This window comes from Leucoraja erinacea, chromosome 4 (genome assembly GCF_028641065.1).
Source record: "Leucoraja erinacea ecotype New England chromosome 4, Leri_hhj_1, whole genome shotgun sequence".
Classification (NCBI taxonomy): domain Eukaryota; kingdom Metazoa; phylum Chordata; class Chondrichthyes; order Rajiformes; family Rajidae; genus Leucoraja; species Leucoraja erinaceus.
The window spans coordinates 2743754-2765241 of NC_073380.1; the positions used below are offsets into that span (position 1 = coordinate 2743754).

The following is a 21488-nucleotide window of genomic DNA, read 5'->3' on the forward strand; positions in this document are numbered from 1 at the left end:
TAGTAGGAACTCAAACCTATTATGGTCAACTATTGCAAAGGAGGCACGTTACAACAAGATTGCTAACTAAACCTTCCTCATTACTCAATACCCAGTCTAAAATAGCCTGCTCTCTCGTTGGTTCCTCTACATGTTGATTTAGATAACTATCCCGCATACATTTCCAAGAAATCCTCTTCCTCAGCACCCTGCCAATTTGATTCACCCAATCTATATGTAGATTGAAGTCACCCATTATAACTGTTTTGCCTTTGTTGCACGCATTTCTAATTTCCTGTTTGATACCGTCTCCAACTTCACTACTACTGTTAGGTGGCCTGTACACAACACCCACCCGCGTTTTCTGCCCCTTAGTGTTTCGCAGCTCTACCCATACTGATTCCACATCCTCCAAACTAATGTCCTTCCTTTCCATTGCATTAATCCCCTCTCTAATCAGTAACGCTACCCCACCTCCTTTTTCTTTCTGTCTATCCCTCCTGAATATTGAATATCCCTGGATGTTCAGCTCCCAGCCTTGGTCACCCCTGGAGCTATGTCTCCGTGATCCCAACTATATCATAGTCATTAATAGCTATCTGCACATTCAACTCATCCACCTTATTACGAATGCTCCTTGCATTGAGACACAAAGCCTTCAGGCTTGTTTTTACAACACTCTAACCCCTTATACAATTATGTTGAAAAGATGCCCTTTTTGATTTTTGCCCTGGTTTTGTCTGCCTGCCACTTTTACTTTTCACCTTGCTACCTATTTCTTCTACCCTCATTTTACACCCCTCGGTCTCTACGCTCACACATTTAAGAAACCCTTTCCCTTTAACTCCATCCTCCACTATCCCATTCAACACCCCACCCCCCTTATTCAGTTTAAAGCCACCCGTGTAGCAGTGGCAAACCTGCCTGCCAGAATGCTGGTCCCACACCTGTTAAGATGCAATCCGTCCCTTTTCTACAGTTCCCCCTTACCCCAAAACGGATCCCAGTGATCTAAGAATCTAAATCCCTGCCCCGTGCACCAGTTCCTCAGCCACACGTTCAGGTCCCGTATCTCCCTGTTCCTGCTCTCGCCAGCACGGGGAACTGGAAGGAATCCAGAGATAACAACCCTGGAGGTCCTGCTTTTCAACATTTTACCGAGCTCTCTAAAGTCACGCTGCAGAATATTCATCCCCTTTTTTCTCGACATCGTTTGTGCCGACATACACTACCCACTTCCCGGATGTTCACCTTCGCCCTTGAGGATTTTCTGCACTATGCCCGTGACATCCTGGATCCTGGCACAACCTCGCATCCCGTCTGTTGCCGCAGAAACCCTTGTCCGTACCTGTCACGATGGAGTCTCCCCCTACGATGGCCTTGCCTGCCTTAGGCCTTTTTGGTTTGGCTCAAAAGCCCTATTCACATCGCAAGCCAGTCCGCCGCTCACGTCTTCTGTCCCAACAGCTTCTAAGCGGATGAAACCTGTTTACAAGAGGTTACACCACCCGGGGGACGGTGGGCATTCCCATCGCTTCCCTCCCTTTCTCACTGTCTCCCACCTTCTCTCTTCCAGTACCTTAGGTGTAACAATCGTACTGTAGGACTTGCCAAGGAACGACTCCGTTTCTTGTACGAACCGGAGGTCATCCACTTGCTTCTCCAGTTCCCCAACACGGCCCTTCAGGAGCTCTACCTGGATGCATTTTTCGCATTTGTAGCAGCCAGAGGCACCAGCGGTGTCCTTGACCTCCCACATACTGCAAGCATCGCACTGAATCAGCTTGCCTGACATCTCCTTCTTTTGTCTCTACCTCTCAAGCGTATTGCGTGGTCTCCTCCCTCAGCCTCCTCGCCGAAGACTCTCGAGCCAAAGACTCACACTTTTCTCACAGGGCACTTCGCTCACTCACTGCCGCTCGCTAAGAGCAGTCCTGCTTAAATTGACTGATAAATTGCCTGATTTACCAATTTACAAAGCAAATTCCACAGTTTTCAACTGTTTTCACCCTGACTCACTTCTCTCCTCCCACTTGGGCTAGAGCCAATCAGTCGTATCTCTTGCTAATCTGCTGCTGCTGTTGTTCCTCCCAAATCGACAGCAGTTCTGAACAAAGACTGTGCGTCCTTGGCCTTTAACTGTTTTCACCCCTCTCCTCCCACTTGGGCTAGAGCCAATCAGTCGTATCTCTTGCTAATCTGCTACTGCTGTTGTTCCTCCCAAATCTACATGCAGTGAACATACACGGTGAACACAGGGAGAATGCACAGCAAACACACGCGGTAAACACACACGTGAACATACTCAGTGAACACGCAAGGAACATAGAAACATCGAAAATAGGTGCAGGAGTAGGCCATTCAGCCCTTCGAGCCTGCACCGCCATTCAATATGATCATGGCTGATCATCCAACTCAGTATCCTATACATGCCTTCTCTCCATACCCCCTGATCCCTTTAGCCACAAGGGCCACATCTAACTCCCTCTTAAATATAGCCAATGAACTGGCCTTCAACTACCTCCACAGATTCACCACTCTCTGTGTGAAAAATGTTTTTCTCATCTCGGTCCTAAAGGATTTCCCCCTTATCCTTAAACTGTGACCCCTTGTCCTGGACTTCTCCAACATCAGGAACAATCTTCCTGCATCTAGCCTGTCCAACCCCTTATGAATTTTGTAAGTTTCTATAAGATCCCCCCTCAATCTTCTAAATTCTAGCAAGTACAAGCCGAATCTATCCAGTCTTTCTTCATATGAAAGTCCTGACATCCCAGGAATCAGTCTGGTGAACCTTCTCTGTACTCCCTCTATGGCAATAATGTCCTTCCTCAGATTTGGAGAAAAAAAACTGTCGCAATACTCCAGGTGAACATGCACGGTGAACACTCAATGAACATGCAGTGAACATACACAGTGAACATACAGTTAACAAGCGTGGTGTACATGCATACACAGTGAACATGCTCGGTTAACACGCACAGGAAACATGCTGTGAACACATGCGGCGAACACACACGCACAGTGTGCGCTAGTGAGACTCAGCCCAGGGACAGAGACACCAGGCAGACGATCGCACCCCTACATCCCTCCCTCCCCCCCCACCCACATTCATTCTCACCCCCAACCCCGTCCCTCCCATCCCTTCCCATCAGATTGAGCTAAACATCCGGAGGAGTAAATGCAGATACGGGAGACAGATATAGGATGAGGGGCGATGCATCAACTGGCAAGGAGTACAAGAGCCTGTAGCAGGGCAGGGGGAGACGGGGAAACGGAGAAGACAGCGGAGAGGGAGGGAGAAGGGGGGGCAGGGAGAGGGAGTGAGGGGAGAGGGAGTGAGGGAGAGAGTGAGGGAGGGATATAGAGGGAGAGAGAGAGAGAGGGAGAGAGGGAGAGGGAGGAGAGAGAGAGAGGGAGGAGAGGGAAAGAGAGAGAGAGAGGGAGAGAGGGAATGGGAGAGAGAGATAGAGAGAGAGAGGGAGGATAGAGAGAGAGGGAGAGAGGGAGAGGGAGAGAGAGAGGGAGAGGGAGAGAGGGAGGGGGGCCGGGAGGGAGAGGGGGAAGGAGAAGGAACGTGAGGGAGAGGGAGGGAGGGAGGGAGGGAGGAGAGGGAGGGAGAAGGGGCAGGGACGAGGGAAGTGAGGAGAGGGATGTGAGGGAGATGGAAGTGAGGGAGAGGGGGGAGAAGGTGCAGGGAAAGGAGGGGAAGGGGTCAGGGTGAGGGAGGGAGGGTGAGAGAGGATGGAGGGAGTGATGGAGAGGGGGGAAGTGAGAAGTGGCAGGGAAAGGGAGGGGCAGGAGTCAGGGGGGCGAGGGAGTGAGGGGAGGGAGTGAGGGAGAGGGAGCGGGAGAAAGGGAAGGGGCAGGGAGAGGGAGTTGAGGGAGAGGGGAGAGAGAGGGGAGAGGGAGTGAGGGAGAGGTAGTGAGGGAGAGGGAGAAGGGGCAGGGAGAGAGGAGTGAGAGGGAGGGGGAATGAGGGAGAGGGAGGGAGTGATGGAGAGGGAGAGAGGGAGGGGAAGGGGGAGCCAAAGAAAAGTGAGAGTGATGATGAGAGGGAAAACAAGACTGAGTGAGAGCAGGAGGGAGGGAGCAAGGAAGGAAGTGATAGGGAGAGTGGTGGAGATGGAAGGACAGAGGAGGGGTAGAGAGAGGGAGCATGAGCTGGAGGGAGCGGTGACAGGCAGAGTGTGTGTGAGCCGCGTGGGGAGGGAGGGGCAGGACAGGGAGGCTCCAGTCTCTCCCTTGGGCGATGTGTTGTACCTGGGCCACAGGAGACGTAACAGCTCTGCAGCCCCACACTGTCCCCCACGCAGGGGGCTCCCCCGTTGGCGGGGGTGGGATTTGTCGGCGACCTGTAGGTGAAGCACACGGCATTGGGATCAGGGCCCGCGGTCAAATCACAATGATCCACACACGACCCACCCGGGCTGGGCACATGTGGTCTGGGCCAGTGGCTGCTCTGTGAATCTCCATACAACAGAGCTCGCTAAAAGCCTCGCCACAAATGTACCCGTGAACATAGTGTACATAGTGTACACGCCTGCAAGTGACATGTCTGTACCACGAACAATGTGTACAGTGTGTGTACAGTGTACATGCATGTAGTGACACGTCTACACCCGTGAACCCCTCATTATGTGTACAGTGTACATGCATGTACTGACAAGTCTACACCCGTGAACCCCTCACAGCGTGTACATAACATACATGCCTGTGCAACCATCTCACTGTGTGTACAGCGTACATGTGTGTACCCGCAACCATCTCAATGTGTGTACATAGTGTACTTGCCTGCAGTGACATGTGTGTACCCACGACCCTCCACTGTGTGTGCATAGTGTGCATGCCCGTAGTGACATGTGTGTACCCGCGACCCTCCACTGCGTGTACATAGTGTACATGCCTGCAGTGACATGTGTGTACTCGCGACCCTCCACTGTGTGTACATGGTGTACATGCCTGCAGTGACATGTGTGTACCCGCGACCCTCCACTGTGTGTACACAACATAGAGGTCTGCAGCGACACAAACTGCCACGTATGTATTCCCACCACAGATGCTGCCTGACCCGCTGCGTTCCTCCAGCACTTGATTCCAGCATCTACAGTTCCTACTATAGCCCCAGCCTAACCAACCTCCCGCTATCTCCCTGCAACTCAGGGTAACACCCTCATGAAACTATTTTGCACCCTTCCCAACAATGACAGCCTCCTGAGGCTGGGAGGCAGGATCCTGTTTGGATGTTATGCCATGTGCAGCGACATGTGGTGAGTTGGGATTAGCATGATGGTTGGCACAGACAACACGGGCTGAAGGGCCTGTTTCCGTGCTGTAGTGTTGTATGTTCAGCGTTGCATGGAGAGGAGGTTTGCTTCACGTGTTCTGTACCAACCTGTATCGTTCCTGGTCTCCAGCGCCACACGCAGGATAACACCGTGTCCATGGTGACCACGCCGACCAGCCACAGTCAGTGGGGCATCGAGAATCGTCACACGTGAGGCGGCCCAGGTGGCACACACTGTGGCAGAACAAAGCACCATTATCACCAATATCACCAGTGTCACCATTAGTCACCACGGAGGAGAGTGGATTGGAGAGAGGGGGAGGAGGGGTGGGGGACGGAGAGGAGAGGAGAGGGGGAGGGAGGGAGAGAGAGTTGGAGGGTAGGGGGAGAGGGAGGGGGTTGAGGAGAGGGAGGAGGTTAAAGGGAGGGGTGGGGAGGGGGTTTAGTTACCAGCGGGTGGCAGTTATGGGTGAGGGGTGGTTTGGGTGAGGGGAGGAGGGGTGTTAGGTGGAGGGGGTTAGGAAACGGGAGGGGAGGTGGGTTGGGAGGGGGGTGGGGTTGGGAGGGTGTAGGGGTGGGGAGGAGGTAGGGGTGGGGGGGATTGATGATGGGTGAGGGGGGGTTAGGGGTTGGGAGAGGGGGTAGGGGTTGGGGGGAGGGGGGTAGGGCTTGGGGAGGGGGGTAGGGGTTGGGGAGGGGGTAGGGGTGGGGGGGGGTAGGGGTTGGGGGGGGGTAGGGGTTGGGGAGGGGGTAGGGGAGGGGGGGGGTAGGGGTTGGGGAGGGGTAGGGGTGGGGAGGGGGGGGGGAGGGGTTGGGGAGGGGGGGGGAGGGGGGTTGGGGAGGGGATAGGGGTTGGGGGGGAGGGGTGGGGGTGGGTAGGGGTTGGGGAGGGGGGTAGGGGTTGGGAGGGGGGGTTAGGGGGTTGGGGTTGAGGGTAGGGGTTGGGGAGGGGGGGGTAGGGGAAGGGGGGTAGGTGTTGGGGAGGGGGGGGGTTGGGGAGGGGGTAGGGGGGGGAGGGGATAGGGGTTGGGGAGGGGGGTAGGGGTTGGGGAGGGGGGGGGTAGGGGTGGGGGGGGGGTTGGGGGGAGGGGATAGGGGTGGGGGAGGGGGGGAGGGGTTGGGGAGGGGGGGAGTGGGTTGGGGAGGGGGGGGAGGGGGGAGGGGTAGGGGTTGGGGAGGGGGTAGGGGTTGGGGAGGGGGTGGGGAGGGAGGGGGGGGTGGGGAGGGGGGGGTAGGGGTTGGGGTAGGGGTTGGGGGTGGGGTAGGGGGAGGGGGTAGGGTAGGGGTTGGGGAGGGGGTAGGGGGTGGGGAGGGGGTAGGGGTTGGGGAGGGGGTAGGTGAGGTTGGGGGTGGGGGGTGGGGAGGGGGGTAGGGGTGGGGAGGGGGGGTAGGGGTTGGGTGGGAGGGGGTAGGGGTTGGGGAGGGGGGGTAGGGGTTGGGGTGGGGGTTGGGGGGGGGGTTGGGGGGGGGGGTGGGGGTAGGGAGGGGGGGGGGGGGAGGGGAGGGGGGGGTAGGGGTTGGGGAGGGGGTAGGTGTTGGGGAGGGGGGGGGGAGGGGTTGGGGAGGGGGGTGGGTAGGGGTTGGGGGGGGGGGGTTGGGGTAGGGGGTGGGGGGGGGTAGGGGGTGGGGGTTGGGGAGGGGGGTAGGGGTTGGGGAGGGGGGTAGGGGTTGGGGAGGGGGGGGGGTAGGGAGGGGGGTAGGGGTTGGGGAGGGGGGTAGGGGTTGGGGAGGGGGGTAGGGGTTGGGGAGGGGGGTAGGGGTTGGGGAGGGGGGTAGGGGTTGGGGAGGGGTAGGGTTTGGGAGGGGTAGGGGTTGGGGAGGGGGGTAGGGGTTGGGAGGGGGGTAGGGGTTGGGGAGGGGATAGGGGTTGGGGAGGGGGGTAGGGTTGGGGAGGGGGTAGGGGTTGGGGTGGGGAGGGGTTGGTAGGGGTAGTGGGGATAGGGGTAGGGGTTGGTTGGAGGGGGGTAGGGGTTGGGGAGGGGGGTAGGGGTTGGGGTGGGGGATAGGGGTAGGGGTTGGGGAGGGGGTTGGGGTGGGGGATAGGGTTGGGGGTGGGGGGTGGTAGGGGTTGGGGGGTGGTAGGGGTTGGGGAGGGGGGGGTAGGGGTGGGGAGGGGGGTAGGGGTTGGGGAGGGGGTAGGGGTGTTGGGGAGGGGGTAGGGGTGTGGGGGGGGGGGTAGGGGGGGGTAGCGGTTGGGGAGGGGGGTAGGGGTTGGGGTGGGGATAGGGGTTGGGGAGGGGGTAGGTGACAGGGTTCGAGGGGGTAGCGGGGGGGGGGGGATTAGTTACCAGTGGCTGCAGTTATTGATGATGACGGCCTGTCCCGGGTGGATGGTGTTGGTGTGATGGCGACAGTGACACTGGGTAGTGTTCACGCAGTGACCGTCCTGCAGCACCAGGGCCCCGATACAGCGACAACCTGCAGTGCATGAGCAGTGAAACCCACAACACGCAGTCTACGCCCCAAACCCAGTGTGACCCAGTGTGGGGCCAGTGTGACCCAGTGTGGGACAGTGTGACCCAGTGTAGGCCCAGTGGGGGCCAGTGTGAGGCCAGTGTGGGGCCAGTGTGACCCAGTGTGGGGGCCAGTGTGACCCAGTGTGGGGGGGCCAGTGTGACCCAGTGTGGGCCCAGTGTTGGGCCAGTGTGACCCAGTGTGGGGCCAGTGTGACCCAGTGTGCGGCCGGTGTGACCCAGTGTGGGGCCAGTGTGACCCAGTGTGAGGACAGTGTGGCCCAGTGTGGGGCCATGTGACCCAGTGTGGGGTCAGTGGGTGACCGTGTGGGGCCAGTGTGGGCCCAGTGTGGGGCAAGTGAGACCCAGTGTGGGGCCAGTGTGACCCAAGTGTGGCCCAATGGGACCAGTGCCAGTGTTACCCAGTGTGGGGCCAGTGTGACCCAGTGCGGGGCCAGTGCGGCCCAGTGTGGCCCAATGGGGCCAGTGGTGACCCAGTGTGGGGCCAGTGTGGGGCTAGTGGTGACCCAGTGTGGCCCAATGGGGCCAGTGTGGGGCTAGTGTGACCCAGTGTGGCCCAATGTGGGGCCAGTGTGACCCAGTGTGGGGCCAGTGTGACCCAGTGTGACCCCGTGTGGGGCCAGTGTGACCCAGTGTGGCCCAATGTGGGGCCAGTGTGGGCCAGTGTGGCCCAGTGTGGGCCCAGTGTTGGGCCAGTGTGGCCCAGTGTGGGGCCAGTGTGGCCCAATGTGGGGCCAATGTGGGGGCCAATGTTACCCAGTGTGGGGCCAGTGTGACCCAGTGTGGGACCAGTGCGGACCAAGTGTGGGGCCAGTGTGACCCAGTGTGGGGCCAGTGTGGGGCCAGTGTGACCAGCCAGTGTGGGGCCAGTGTGAACCAGTGTGGGGGCCAGTGTGATGGGCAGTGTGGCCACAGTGTGGGGACAGTGTGACCCAGTGTGGGGCCAGTGTGGGGGCCAGTGTGACCCAGTGGGGGGCCAGTGATGGGCCAGTGTGAGGTCAGTGTGACCAAGTGTGGGGCCAGTGGGGCCCCAGGTGGGGCCAGTGTGACCAAGTGTGACCAGTGTGGGGCCCAGTGCTGGGCCAGTGGACCCAGTGTGGGGCCAGTGATGGGCCAGTATGACCCAGTGTGGGGCAGTGATGGGCCAGTGTGAGGCCAGTGTGACCAAGTGTGGGGGCGACCAGTGTGGGGCCAATGTGACCCAGTGTGGGGCCAGTGTGATCAGTGGTGTGGTGCCAGTGTGGGGCCAGTGTGGCCCAGTGTGGGGCCCAGGACCCAGTGTGGGGGCCAAGTGTGACCCAGTGTGGGGCCAGTGCGGCCTAGCGTGGAGCCAGTGTGGGGCCAGTGTGGCCCAGTGTGGGACCCAGTGTGGGGCCATGTGACCCAGTGTGGGGCCAGTGTGACCAGTGTGGTGCCAGTGTGGGCCAGTGTGGGGCCAGTGTGACCCAGTGTGGGGTCAGTGTGACCCCAGTGGGGGCCAGTGAGTGGCCAGTGATGGGCCTGTGTGACCCAGTGTGGGACCAGTGTAGGGCAAGTGTGACCCAGTGTGGGGCAATGTGGGGGCCAATGTTACCCAGTGTGGGGCCAGTGTGACCCAGTGTGGGACCAGTGCGACCAAGTGTGGGGGGCCAGTGTGACCCAGTGTGGGGGCCAGTGTGGGGGCCAGTGTGACCCAGCGGTGGGGCCAGTGTGACCCAGTGGGGCCAGTGATGGGCCAGTGTGACACAGTGTGGGGCCAGTGTGACCAAGTGTGGGGCCAGTGTGACCCAGTGTGAGGCCCAGTGTGACCAAGTGTGGGCCAGTGTGACCAGTGTGGGACCACTGAGGGCTAGTGTGGCCCAGTGAGGGGGCGCTGAGGAAACAGATGTGGGGCCAGTGTGGAACAAGGGAGGGACCAGTGTGGGGGGGGGGCAATCTGGGATCTGCAATGACCGGGGTGGGGGGGAGGTGAGGGTATGGTGGGGTCACATTAGAGGAAGTGGTCACTAGAGTGGGAGTCACATTGAGGGGAGGGGTCATGTGGGTGTGTCAGGGGTCAGGACTGTGGAGGGGGGGGGGGGGCAGGGGGGGAGGGTCACTGCAGGGAGCTTACACTGCAGGGGGGTTCACACGAGGGGAGGTCTCACACTGACCCAGTGACAACGTGGTGAGATTGGGGGGGGGGGGTTATGGCAGAGGGAAACGGGGTGCATGGTGGAGGGTGAGTGGCGGAGAGGGCAAGGAGTGGATGGGGTCAGGCGAGGGTCGAGGGTCGAGCGGGGATCAGTGGGGTAGGATCACCAATTACCTGGGGAGCAGGGAGAAGTGCAGTTAGCAGACGGTCGCCGGTCATCGCAGGTGAGTGTGACCCAGTGTGGGGGCCAGTGTGGCCAGTGTGGGCCCAGTGTGGGGGCCAGTGTGACCAGTGTGACAGTGTGGGGCCCAGTGTGACCCAGTGTGACTCAGTGTGACCCAGTGTGGGGCCAGTGTTGGGCCAGTGTGGCCCAGTGTGGGGCCAGTGTGGGGCCAGTGCGACCAAGTGTGACCCAGTGTGGAGCCAGTGTGGACCCAGTGCGACCGTGTGGGGCCAGTGTGACCCAGTGTGACTCAGTGTGACCCAGTGTGACTCAGTGTGACCCAGTGTGGGGCCAGTGCGACCCAGTGTGTGGCCAATGTGACCCAGTGTGGGGCCAGTGTGACCCAGTGTGGGGCCAGTGATGGGCCAGTGTGACCCAGTGTGACCCAGTGTGGGGCCAGTGTGACCCAGTGTGGCCCAGTGTGGGACCAGTGTAGCCCAGTGGGGAACCACTGAGGGGCAGTGTGGCCCAGTGTGGGGCCAGGGTAGGCCAGTGTGGAACCCCGGAGGGCCAGTGATGGGCCAGTGTGACCCAGTGTGGGGCCAGTGTGATCCAGTGTGGCCCAGTGTGGAACCACTGAGGGGCAGTGTGGCCCAGTGTGACCCAGTGTGGGACCACTGAGGGCTAGTGTGGCCCAGTGAGCGGCCGCTGAGGAACAGATGTGGGGCCAGTGTGGAACAAGGGAGGGACCAGTGTGGGCTCCTGCAATCTGCAATGACCGGGGTGGGGGGGCAAGGTGAGGGTATGGTGGGGTCACATTAGAGGAAGTGGTCACTAGAGTGGGAGTCACATTGAGAGGTTACATGTGGGTGTCAGGAGTCAGACTGTGGAGGGGGGGGGGGGAGGGGTCACTGCAGGGAGCTTACACTGCAGGGGGGTTCACACGAGGGGAGGTCTCTCCACTGACCCAGTGACAACGTGGTGAGATTGGGGGGGGGTATGGCAGAGGGGAACGGGGTGCATGGTGGAGGGTGAGTGGCGGAGAGGGCAAGGAGTGGGATGGGGTCAGGCGAGGGTCGAGGGTCGAGCGGGGATCAGTGGGGTAGGATCACCAATACCTGGGGAGCAGGGAGAAGTGCAGTAGCAGACGGTCGCTGGTCATCGCAGGTGAGTGTGACCCAGTGTGGGGCCAGTGCGACCAAGTGTGACCAGTGTGGAGCCAGTGTGACCCAGTGTGACCAAGTGTGGGTCCAGTGTGGCCCAGTGTGGGGCCAGTGTGACCCAGTGTGGGGCCAGTGCGACCCAGTGTGGGGCCAGTGCGACCCAGTGTGGGGCCAGTGATGGGCCAGTGTGACCCAGTGTGGGGCCAGTGCGACCCCAGTATGGGGCCAGTGATGGGCCAGTGTGACCCAGTGTGGGGTCAGTGTGACCCAGTGTGGGGCCAGTGTGACCCAGTGTGGGGCCCAGTGATGGGCCAGTGTGACCCAGTGTGGGGCCAGTGTGACCCAGTGTGGGGCCAGTGTGGGGCCAGTGTGACCCAGTGTGGGGCCAGTGTGGGACCAGTGTAGCCCAGTGGGGAACCACTGGGGGCCAGTGTGGGCCAGTGTGGGACCAGTGTAGCCCAGTGTGGAACCACTGAGGGGCAGTGCGGGGCCGGTGTGACCCAGTGTGGCCCAGTGTGGGACAGTGTGGCCCAGTGTGGGGCCGCTGAGGAACAGGTGTGGGGCCAGTGTGGAACAGGGGAGGGACCAATGTGGGCTCCTGCAATGACCGGGGTGGGGGTGGGGGGGGGGGGGGGGGGGGGGGGAGGGGGAGGGTATGGTGGGGTCACATTAGAGGAAGTGGTCACTAGAGTGGGAGTCACATTGAGAGGTTACATGTGGGTCAGGGGTCAGACTGCGTGTGGGGGGGGGTGGGGAGGGTCACTGCAGGGAGCTTACAGTGCAGGGCGGGGTCACTGCAGGGAGCTTACAGTGCAGGGCGGGGTCACTGCAGGGAGCTTACAGTGCAGGGCGGGGTCACTGCAGGGAGCTTACAGTGCAGGGGGGGGTCACTGCATGGAGCTTACAGTGTAGGGGGGGTCACACGTGGGGAGGTCTCACACTGACCCAGTGACAACGTGGTGAGATTGGGGGGGTATGGCAGAGGGAACGGGGTACATGGTGGAGGGTGAGTGGTGGAGAGGGCAAGGAGTGGATGGGGTCGGGCGAGGGTCGAGGGTCGAGCGGGGATCAGTGGGGTAGGATCACCAATTACCTGGGGAGCAGGGAGAAGTGCAGTTAGTGGACGGTCGCTGGTCATCGCAGGTGAGTGTGCAGGGCTCCAGTGCCTGGCGATCGCAGTCCTCAACCGTCACCCGGACCATGCCCTGCCCACAGTCTGCAGGACACACACCCCAGGGTCAGTCTGACCGGCCCGTGCCCACAACAACCCCACCCCACCCACCCCCACAACAACCACCCCCACCCCCACACCCAACCCCACCCACACCCCACACCAACCCCACCCACCCCCCCCACCAACCCCCACCCACCCCCACACCAACCCCACCCACCACCCCCCCAACAACAACCACCCCCACCCCCACACCCAACCCCACCCACCCACCCCCACAAACAACCCCACCCACCCCCACACCAACCCACACCCACCCCACACAAACCCCACCCACCCCCACCCCCACAAACAACCACCCCCACCCCCACACCAACCCCACCCACACCCACACCAACCCACCCACCCACCCCCACAACAACCCCACCCACCCCCACACCAACCACACCCACCCCACACCCACCCACACCCACCCCCACCCCACACCAACCCACCCACCCCCACACCAACCACACCCACACCCACACCCACCCAAAACTACCCCACAACACCCCCACCCATACTGTCCTGTCACCCCAACCGGCATCGTCCCCACCCACGCCCAGATGAACCCCTCATGAATGAACAAACCATTGGCTGCCCCCCTGACTGGGCCTCGCCTTGACCGGCATGCCCTCCCCCACCCTGGCCTGGGGAACCCCCACCCCCTTTCTGACTGTGCTCAAGGATTCTATCCCCGCGGATTCCCGTGGTCAGGAATTCCGAGTCAGACCCACCGGAGCAGCAGTAGGTCCTCCCCCCCCCACGCGGTGAGCTCCATTACTGCATGGGAGCACCGTCACACTACGGGGTAGTGAAAGTCTTGGATGGAGTGGATGTGGAGGATGTTTCCACTCGTGGGACAGTAGAAACAGCCTCAGAATTAAAGGACGTTCCTTTAGGCACATTTCTTTAGTCACAGGGTGGTGAATCTGTGGAATTCTTTGCCACAGAAGGCTGTGGAGGATATTTTTAATGCGGAGATTAAAGATTCTTGATTAGTACTGGTGTTAAAGTTTATGGGGGGGGGGGAGGCAGGACAATGGGGTTAGGAGGGAGAGATAGATCAGCCATGAATCAATGACGAAGTAGACTTGAAGGGCCGAATGGCCTAATGACCTCACCAGTAGCGTTGGGGCAGAGCTGCCGGTTGCAGGACTGTGTACTGAGCCAGGACCCCGGGCAGGATGCGCCGCCGTTCTTGGGCGGGGGGCTAACACACTGCCGGTGACGTGTCCGCACTCCACCGCCGCACGCAGCATCGCACACGGACCACGCGCTCCAGCTCGACCAGCCGCCGTTCACTGCCGGGACCAGAGCACACGTTAGTGTCCCGCAACACGGGGAACACGCATACCAGGACCAGAGCACACGTTAGTGGCCCGCAACACGGGGAACACGCATACCAGGACCAGAGCACACGTTAGTGTCCCGCAACACGGGGAACACGCATACCGGGACCAGAGCACACGTTAGTGGCCCGCAACACGGGGAACACGCAAACTGGGACCAGAGCACACGTTAGTGGCACGCAACACAGGGAACACGCAAACTGGGACCAGAGCACAATGGGACTCAGAGCTGGGACTCAGAGCTGGGACTCAGAGCTGGGACTCAGAGCTGGGACTCAGAGCTGGGACTCAGAGCTGCTGTAGATTTGGAAGCAACAGCAGGAGAAGTTAATCAAGAGAATACACTGATTGGCTCTAGTCCAAGTGGGAGTGAGTCAAAGTGGGGAAAACAGTTGAAAACTGAGGAATTTGGTTTTTAAATTGGTAAATTATGCAATTTATCAGTCAATATAACCAAGACTGCTCTTAGTGAGCGGCCTTGTAAGGGAAGTGCCCTGTGAGAAAAGTGCGAGTCTTTGGCTCGAGAGTCTTTGGCGAGGAGGCTGAGGAGAGGAGACCACGCAAAATGCTGGAGAGGGAGAGACGAAAGAAGGAGATGCCAGGCAAGCTGATTCAGTGCGATGCTTGCAGTATGTGGGAGGTCAAGGACACCGCTGGTGCCTCTGGCTGCTACAAATGTGAGAAGTGCATCCAGGTAGAGCTCCTGAAGGGCCGTGTTGGGGAACTGGAGAAGCAAGTGGATGACCTCAGGTTCGTCCGAGAAACTGAGTCGTTCCTCGACAAGTCCTACAGTAAGATTGTTACAACTAAGGTACTGGAAGAGAGAAGGTGGGAGACAGTGAAAAAGGGATGGAAGCATGGAATGCCAACGTCCCCGGGTGGTGTACCTCTTGTAAACAGGTTCAACCAATTAGAAGCTGTTGGGACAGAAGACGTGTTTACACTGAGCGGCGGACTGGCTTGCGATGCAAATAGGGCTGTTGAGCCAAAACCAAAAAGGCCAAAGTCAGGCAACGCCATTGTAGTGGGAGACTCGATTGTGAGAGGTACGGACAGGGGTTTCTGCGGCAACAGGCGGGATTCGAGGATGGTGTGCTGCCTTCCTGGTGCCAGAATCCAGGATGTCACGGACAGAGTGCAGAAAATCGTCAAGGGCGAAGGTGAACATCCGGAAATGGTAGTGCATGTCGGCACAAACGATGTCGGAAAGAAGGGGATGAATATTCTGCAGCGTGACTTTAGAGAGCTCGGAAAAATGCTGAAAAGCCTCCAGGATTGTTATATCCGGTTTGCTTCCAGTTCCTCGTGCTGGCGAGACCAGGAAAAGGGAGATACGGGACCTGAATGTGTGGCTCAGGAACTGGTGCACGGGGCAGGGATTTAGATTCTTAGATCACTGGAATCTGTTTTGGAGTAAGGGGGAACTGTACAAAAGGGACGGATTGCATCTTAACAGGTGTGGGACCAGCATTCTGGCAGGCAGGTTTGCCACTGCTACATGGGTGGTTTTAAACTGACTAAGGGGGGTGGGGTGTCGAATGGGATAGTGGAGGATGGAGTTAAAGGGAAAGGGTTTCTTAAATTTGTGAGCGTAGAGAGACAGAGGGGTGTAAAATGAGGGTAGAAGCAATAGGTAGCAAGGTGATAAGTAACAAAGGTAAAACAGTTATAATGGGTGACTTCAATCTACATATAGATTGGGTGAATCAAATTGGCATGGGTGCTGAGGAAGAGGATTTCTTGGAATGTATGCGGGATAGTTTTCTAAACCACCATGTAGAGTAACCAACGAGAGAGCAGGCTATTTTAGACTGGGTATTGAGTAATGAGGAAGGGTTAGTTAGCAGTCTTATTGTACGTGGCCCCTTGAGCAAGACTGACCATAATATGGTTGAGTTCTTCATTAGGATGGAGAGTGACATTGTTAATTCAGAAACAAGGGTCCTTAACTTAAAGAAAGGTAACTTTGAGGGTATGAGACGTGAATTGGCCAAGATTGACTGGCAATTGATTCTTAATGGGTTGACGGTGGATATGCAATGTAAGGCATTTATAAACTGCATGGATGAACTACAACAATTGTTCATCCCAGTTTGACGAAAAAATAAATCGGGGAAGGTAGTGCATCCGTGGATAACAAGGGAAATCAGGGATAGTATCAAAACAAAAGATGAAGCATACAAATTAGCCAGAAAAAGCATCCTACCAGAGGACTGGGAGAAATTCAGTCCAGCAGAGGATGACAAAGGGCTTAATTAGGAAAGGGAAAATAGATTATGAAAGAAAACTGGCAGGGAACATAACAACTGACTGCAAAAGCTTTTATAGATATGTGAAGAGAAAAAGATTAGTTAAAACAAATGTAGGTCCCTTGCAGTCAAAAACAGGTGAATTTATCATGGGGAACAAGGACATGGCAGACCAATTCAATAACTACTTTGGTTCTGTTTTCACTAAGGAAGACATAAATAATCTGCCGGAAATAGCAGAGGACCGGGGGTCAAATGAGATGGAGGAACTGAGTGAAATCCAGGTTAGCTGGGAAGTGATGTTAGGTAAATTGAATGGATTAAAGGCCGATAAATCCCCAAGGCCAGATAGGCTGAATCCCAGAGTACTTAAGGAAGTAGCCCCAGAAATAGTGGATGCATTAGTGATAATTTTTCAAAACTCTTTAGATTCAGGCATAGTTCCTGAGGTTTGGAGGGTAGCTAATGTAACCCAACTTTTTAAAAAGGGAGGGAGAGAGAAAACGGGGAATTACAGACCAGTTAGTCTAACGTCGGTAGTGAGGAAACTGCTAGAGTCAGTTATTAATGATGGGGATAGCAGCACATTTGGAAAGTGGTGAAATCATGGGACAAAGTCAGCATGGATTTACGAAAGGTAAATCATGTCTGACGAATCTTATAGAAATTTTTGAGGATGTAACTAGTAGCGTGGATAGGGGAGAACCAGTGGATGTGGTGTATCTGGACTTCCAGAAGGCTTTCGACAAGGTCCCACATAAGAGATTAGTATACAAACTTAAAGCACACGGTATTGGAGGTTCAGTATTGATGTGGATAGAGAACTGGCTGGCAGACAGGAAGCAAAGGGTAGGAGTAAACAGGTCCTTTTCACAATGACAGGCAGTGACTAGTGGGGTACCGCAAGGCTCAGTGCTGGGACCCCAGCTATTTACAATATATATTAATGATTTGGACGAGGGAATTGAATGCAACATCTCCAAGTTAGCAGATGACACGAAGCTGGGGGGCAGTGTTAACTGTGTGGAGGATGCTAGGAGGCTGCAAGGTGACTTGGATAGGCTGGGTGAGTTGGCAAATGCATGGCAGATGCAGTATAATGTGGTTAAACGTGAGGTTATCCACTTTGGTGGCAAAAACAGGAAAGTAAACTATTATCTGAATGGTGGCCGATTAGGAAAGGGAGAGATGCAACGAGACCTGGGTGTCATGGTACACCAGTCATTAAAAGTAGGCATGCAGGTGCAGCAGGCAGTGAAGAAAGCGAATGGTATGTTAGCATTCATAGCAAAAGGATTTGAGTATAGGAGCAGGGAGGTTCTAGTGCAGTTGTACAGGGTCTTGGTGAGACCACACCTGGAGTATTGCGTACAGTTTTGGTCTCCTAATCTGAGGAAAGACATTCTTGACATAGAGGGAGTACAGAGAAGGTTCACCAAACTGATTCCTGGGATGTCAGGACTTTCATATGAAGAAAGACTGGATAGACTTGGTTTGTACTCGCTAGAATTTAGAAGATTGAGGGGGGATCTTATAGAAACGTACAAAATTCTTAAGCAGTTGGACAGGCTAGATGCAGGAAGATTGTTCCCGATGTTGGGGAAGTCCAGAACAAGGGGTCACAGTTTAAGGATAAGGGGGAAATCTTTTAGGACTGAGATGAGAATATCATTTTTTACACAGAGAGTGGTGAATTTGTGGAATTCTCTGCCACAGAAGGGAGTTGAGGCCACAGTTCATTGGCTATATTTAAGTGGGAGTTAGACGTGGCCCTTGTGGCTAAAGAGATCAGGGGGTATGGAGAGAAGGCAGGTACAGGATACTGAGTTGGATGATCAGCCATGATCATATTGAATGGCGGTGCAGGCTCGAAGGGCGAATATTAGTGTCAGACAACACGGGGAACATGCAAACCAGTACCAGAGCACACGTTAGTCAAACAACATAGAGACCACTAATCCTGGGATACATGTCTCATGTCCCTCTGTCCAGTTTTCCCCACCCCCTTTTGCCCACCCCCCCCCCCCCCCCCCCCCACCTCTTGACCACCCTTCCCATTGCCCCCCATGGTATCTGGGTCAGTTTCCCCCCCTCCCCTTTACCCAGTTGCCTCTCTGACCTGGGCAGCCCACCCTCCCCCCCAATGCCCCACGGCGCAGCCCCCCCCCGTACCTGGGCAGGCCTGCGTGAAGCAGCCGTGTGTATCCCACAGGGGCAGGTTGCAGCCCCCGTCGCCCACCGCTGGCCTCAGCACCTCTCGCTGTCGGAACCTCAGCCCCAGGCTGCAGCTGTGGCTGCACCCACTCCAGTCCGTCCACCCTGACACCAGGCAGCCCTCTCTGTGGGACAGACACACGGCCCAGACACGGACACACGCTCAGACACGGACACACGGCTCAGACACGGACACACCGCTCAGACACGGCCCAGCCACAGACACGAACACACGGACTGGCCCAGACAGACACAGACACACCGCTCACAGACACGGCCCGGACAGACACAGACACACCGCTCACAGACATGGCCCAGACACAGACACAAGCTCAGACACGAACACACGGCTCAGACACACCGCTCAGACACACCGCTCAGACACGGCCCGGACAGACACAGACACACCGCTCACAGACATGGCCCAGACACAGACACACCGCTCAGACACGGCCCAGCCACAGACACACTGCACAGACATGGCCCAGACACCGCTCAGACACACCGCTCAGACACACAGCCCAGACACAGACACACCGCTCAGACACGGCTCAGACACAGACACACTGCTCACAGACACCCACTCCAGACCGTCCACCCCGACACCAGGCAGCCCTCTGTGGGAGACACACTGTTCAGACACAGACACACGGCTCAGACACGGCCCAGACACGGCCCAGACACAGACACACGGCTCAGACACAGATACACCTATCAGACACAGACATATCGGTCAGACACGGCTCAGACACAGACACACGGCTGAGACACAGATACGGGGACTCGGACACAAGGAATAATTTGGAAGATGCAGGATCTTTTCATTCCAAAGAGGAATAAAGATTCTAAGGGGAGATTGAGTTGACCGTGGCTGACAAGGGAAGTCAAAGACAGTGTCAAACTAAAAGAGAAGACCCTATAACATTGCAAAGAATAGTGGCAAAGGATGCCAGAGGATTGGGAAGCTGTTCAGAACCAACAGAAGGCAATATGGAGAGAAAAGATGAAATACAAACGTAAGTTAGCCAATAATATAAAAGGAGATAGCAAGAGTTTCTTCAAAGATATAAAGAATAAGAAAGAGGCAAGGGTGGATGTTGGAGTGCTGGAGAATGATGCAGGATGGCCTAACTCTGTCCTATCACTTCTGAACGAATGAACCTGGGGGCTCAGACACAGACTCAGACACAGACTCAGACATGCACATCGGCTCAGACAGACATGGACTCAGAGTGAAGCTCCCTCCATATGTTACCGTCTCAGACACACTCCTGGGGTCGCGTGCACACGCACCCGCGCATGCATGCACGCACACATTCACATGCTCTCTCTCTCTCAGGGGGGGGGGGGGGGGGGGCAGTGAGACACTCACCACAGTGCTGTTCATCCGTGCTGTCCGCACAGTCTGTGATCCCATCACACACACGCTCGGGGTCGATGCATTCAAAGTGGTCGCATCGGAACTGGCCGTGAACACAGAGCACCCGGAGAAACGGAGGCAACACCCCCCCGTCCCCACCTGGAGCAAGGGTCACATCAGGGGGTAAAGGTCAAACAAGGGAGAGGGAGAGAGTCACATCGGGGGGTATAGGTCAACTGTGGGAGGGAGGGAGAGGCAGATTAGACTGGAGGTGGGGAGGGAGCAGGACGGGTGGGGAGGGTGGAGGTGGTTTCCTCGGAGGGAGGGGTGGGAAGCAGAGGGGATGAGGAGGAGAGGCGTTGGGGCAGCAGTGGGGAGGGGTTTGGAAGGGGTGGGAGGGTGTGAGGGGGGCACTCCTTGCGGCACTCGTCTTGTGATCTCTCGGGGTGGTCTCTGCACCGCCACTGGGAAGTGGGGATGGGGACAGGTAAGGTGTAGGTGAGGTGTGGGTGAGGGAGAGAGGGAGGAGGGGTGGGTGGGTCGGGGGTCACCCTGCTGACATGGGCGATGGGGAGGGTCTGGCCGGGGACAGGGGGGTGAGAGGGAAATGGAGGGGGTGGGGGGTGGGTGAGGCTGGGAGGGTGGGGGTGTGGGTGGAGGTTAGGGTTGGGGTAGGGTTTAGGGTTAGGTGTTAGGGTGAGGGTGGGGGTGGGGGTGGGGGGGGTTAGGGTGAGGGTGGGGGTGGGGTGAGGGTTCGGGGTGGGGTGGGGGTGAGGGGGGGGGATGGAGAGGTGTGGGCGGGAGGGGTGGGGGTGATGGAGTCAGGGCAGGGGGTGGGGATGGTGAAGGTGAGGGTGGGGTGAGGGGTGAGGGGAGGGGGGTGAGGGGGGACTCACCGTGTGCTCCCTCAGTCGTGGTCTCCGTGCCGGCACCGGGCAACGGTGAGGGTCTGGTGGGGGAGAGCGGTGGGGAGGAGGACGGGCCGGGTGCCGGTGAGCCAGAGAGCAGTGTCGGTACCGCCGGTGGGGAAGAGACTCCCGTCCATGGGGAGACTGTACCTGGAAATAGAAAGATCCCGATAGTCAGAGTGTGTTGGCTACAGGCGGACTTGGTACAGGCAGCGCGAGGGGAGGGGGGTACATCAGGGATGGGCATGGGGCAGGAGAGTGCATGGGGCAGGTGCAGGTGTTGGGGCAGGTCATGTTGCAGTTATATATAAGACGTTGGTGAGGTCGCATTGGGCAGGTGCTATAGACCTGTGGGCAGTGGGCAGGTGCTATAGACCTGTGGGCAGTGGGCAGGTGCTATAGACCTGTGGGCAGTGGGCAGGTGCTATAGACCTGTGGGCAGTGGGCAGGTGCTATAGACCTGTGGGCAGTGGGCAGGTGCTATAGACCTGTGGGCAGTGGGCAGGTGCTATAGACCTGTGGGCAGTGGGCAGGTGCTATAGACCTGTGGGCAGTGGGCAGGTGCTATAGACCTGTGGGCAGTGGGCAGGTGCTATAGACCTGTGGGCAGTGGGCAGGTGCTATAGACCTGCACGGGAAGGTAGACTCTCCCACCACCACCAGTCTCGGGCAGACGGGGGTCGTCAGCCTGGGAAGGCAGTCCATCTAGGAGAGGGAAAACTCTGATTTAAAACCTCCACTGCCTTGTGGCCGTATCCAGTCATGGAAAAGGCTCCAGGGGTAAACCCCAAGAAAATCCGGAGTTGGAGCCCCTAAGGCAGTTTGTCGTTGTCTACAACCTCGCTCTGGCAGCTCCTGCGACGGCGCTGGTGCCAAACTGTAACGGCCCGGCTGTTCCTTTGGATCGATCAGCGACATGGAGAGGGGGGGACGTGCTGCATGGGCAACAGCCTGTCCTCCAAGTGACATCGCCCAGGCTTGCTTCCAGGATGCAGCATCACCCATGGTCAGCCATG

General features: G+C 57.7%; 1 protein-coding gene across 1 annotated transcript in view; it reads right to left on the minus strand.

The window, feature by feature from the left end:
* The window catches only part of sspo (SCO-spondin), a 214785-nt gene that overhangs the window by 115010 nt on the left and 78287 nt on the right, over positions 1-21488 (minus strand). The window contains 11 exon segments of the mRNA XM_055633417.1: positions 4243-4334; positions 5375-5500; positions 7555-7684; positions 8497-9059; positions 10089-10785; positions 12273-12395; positions 13514-13693; positions 18163-18329; positions 18789-18915; positions 19577-19723; positions 20461-20622. Coding sequence (XP_055489392.1) covers positions 4243-4334; positions 5375-5500; positions 7555-7684; positions 8497-9059; positions 10089-10785; positions 12273-12395; positions 13514-13693; positions 18163-18329; positions 18789-18915; positions 19577-19723; positions 20461-20622 — 2514 coding nt within the window.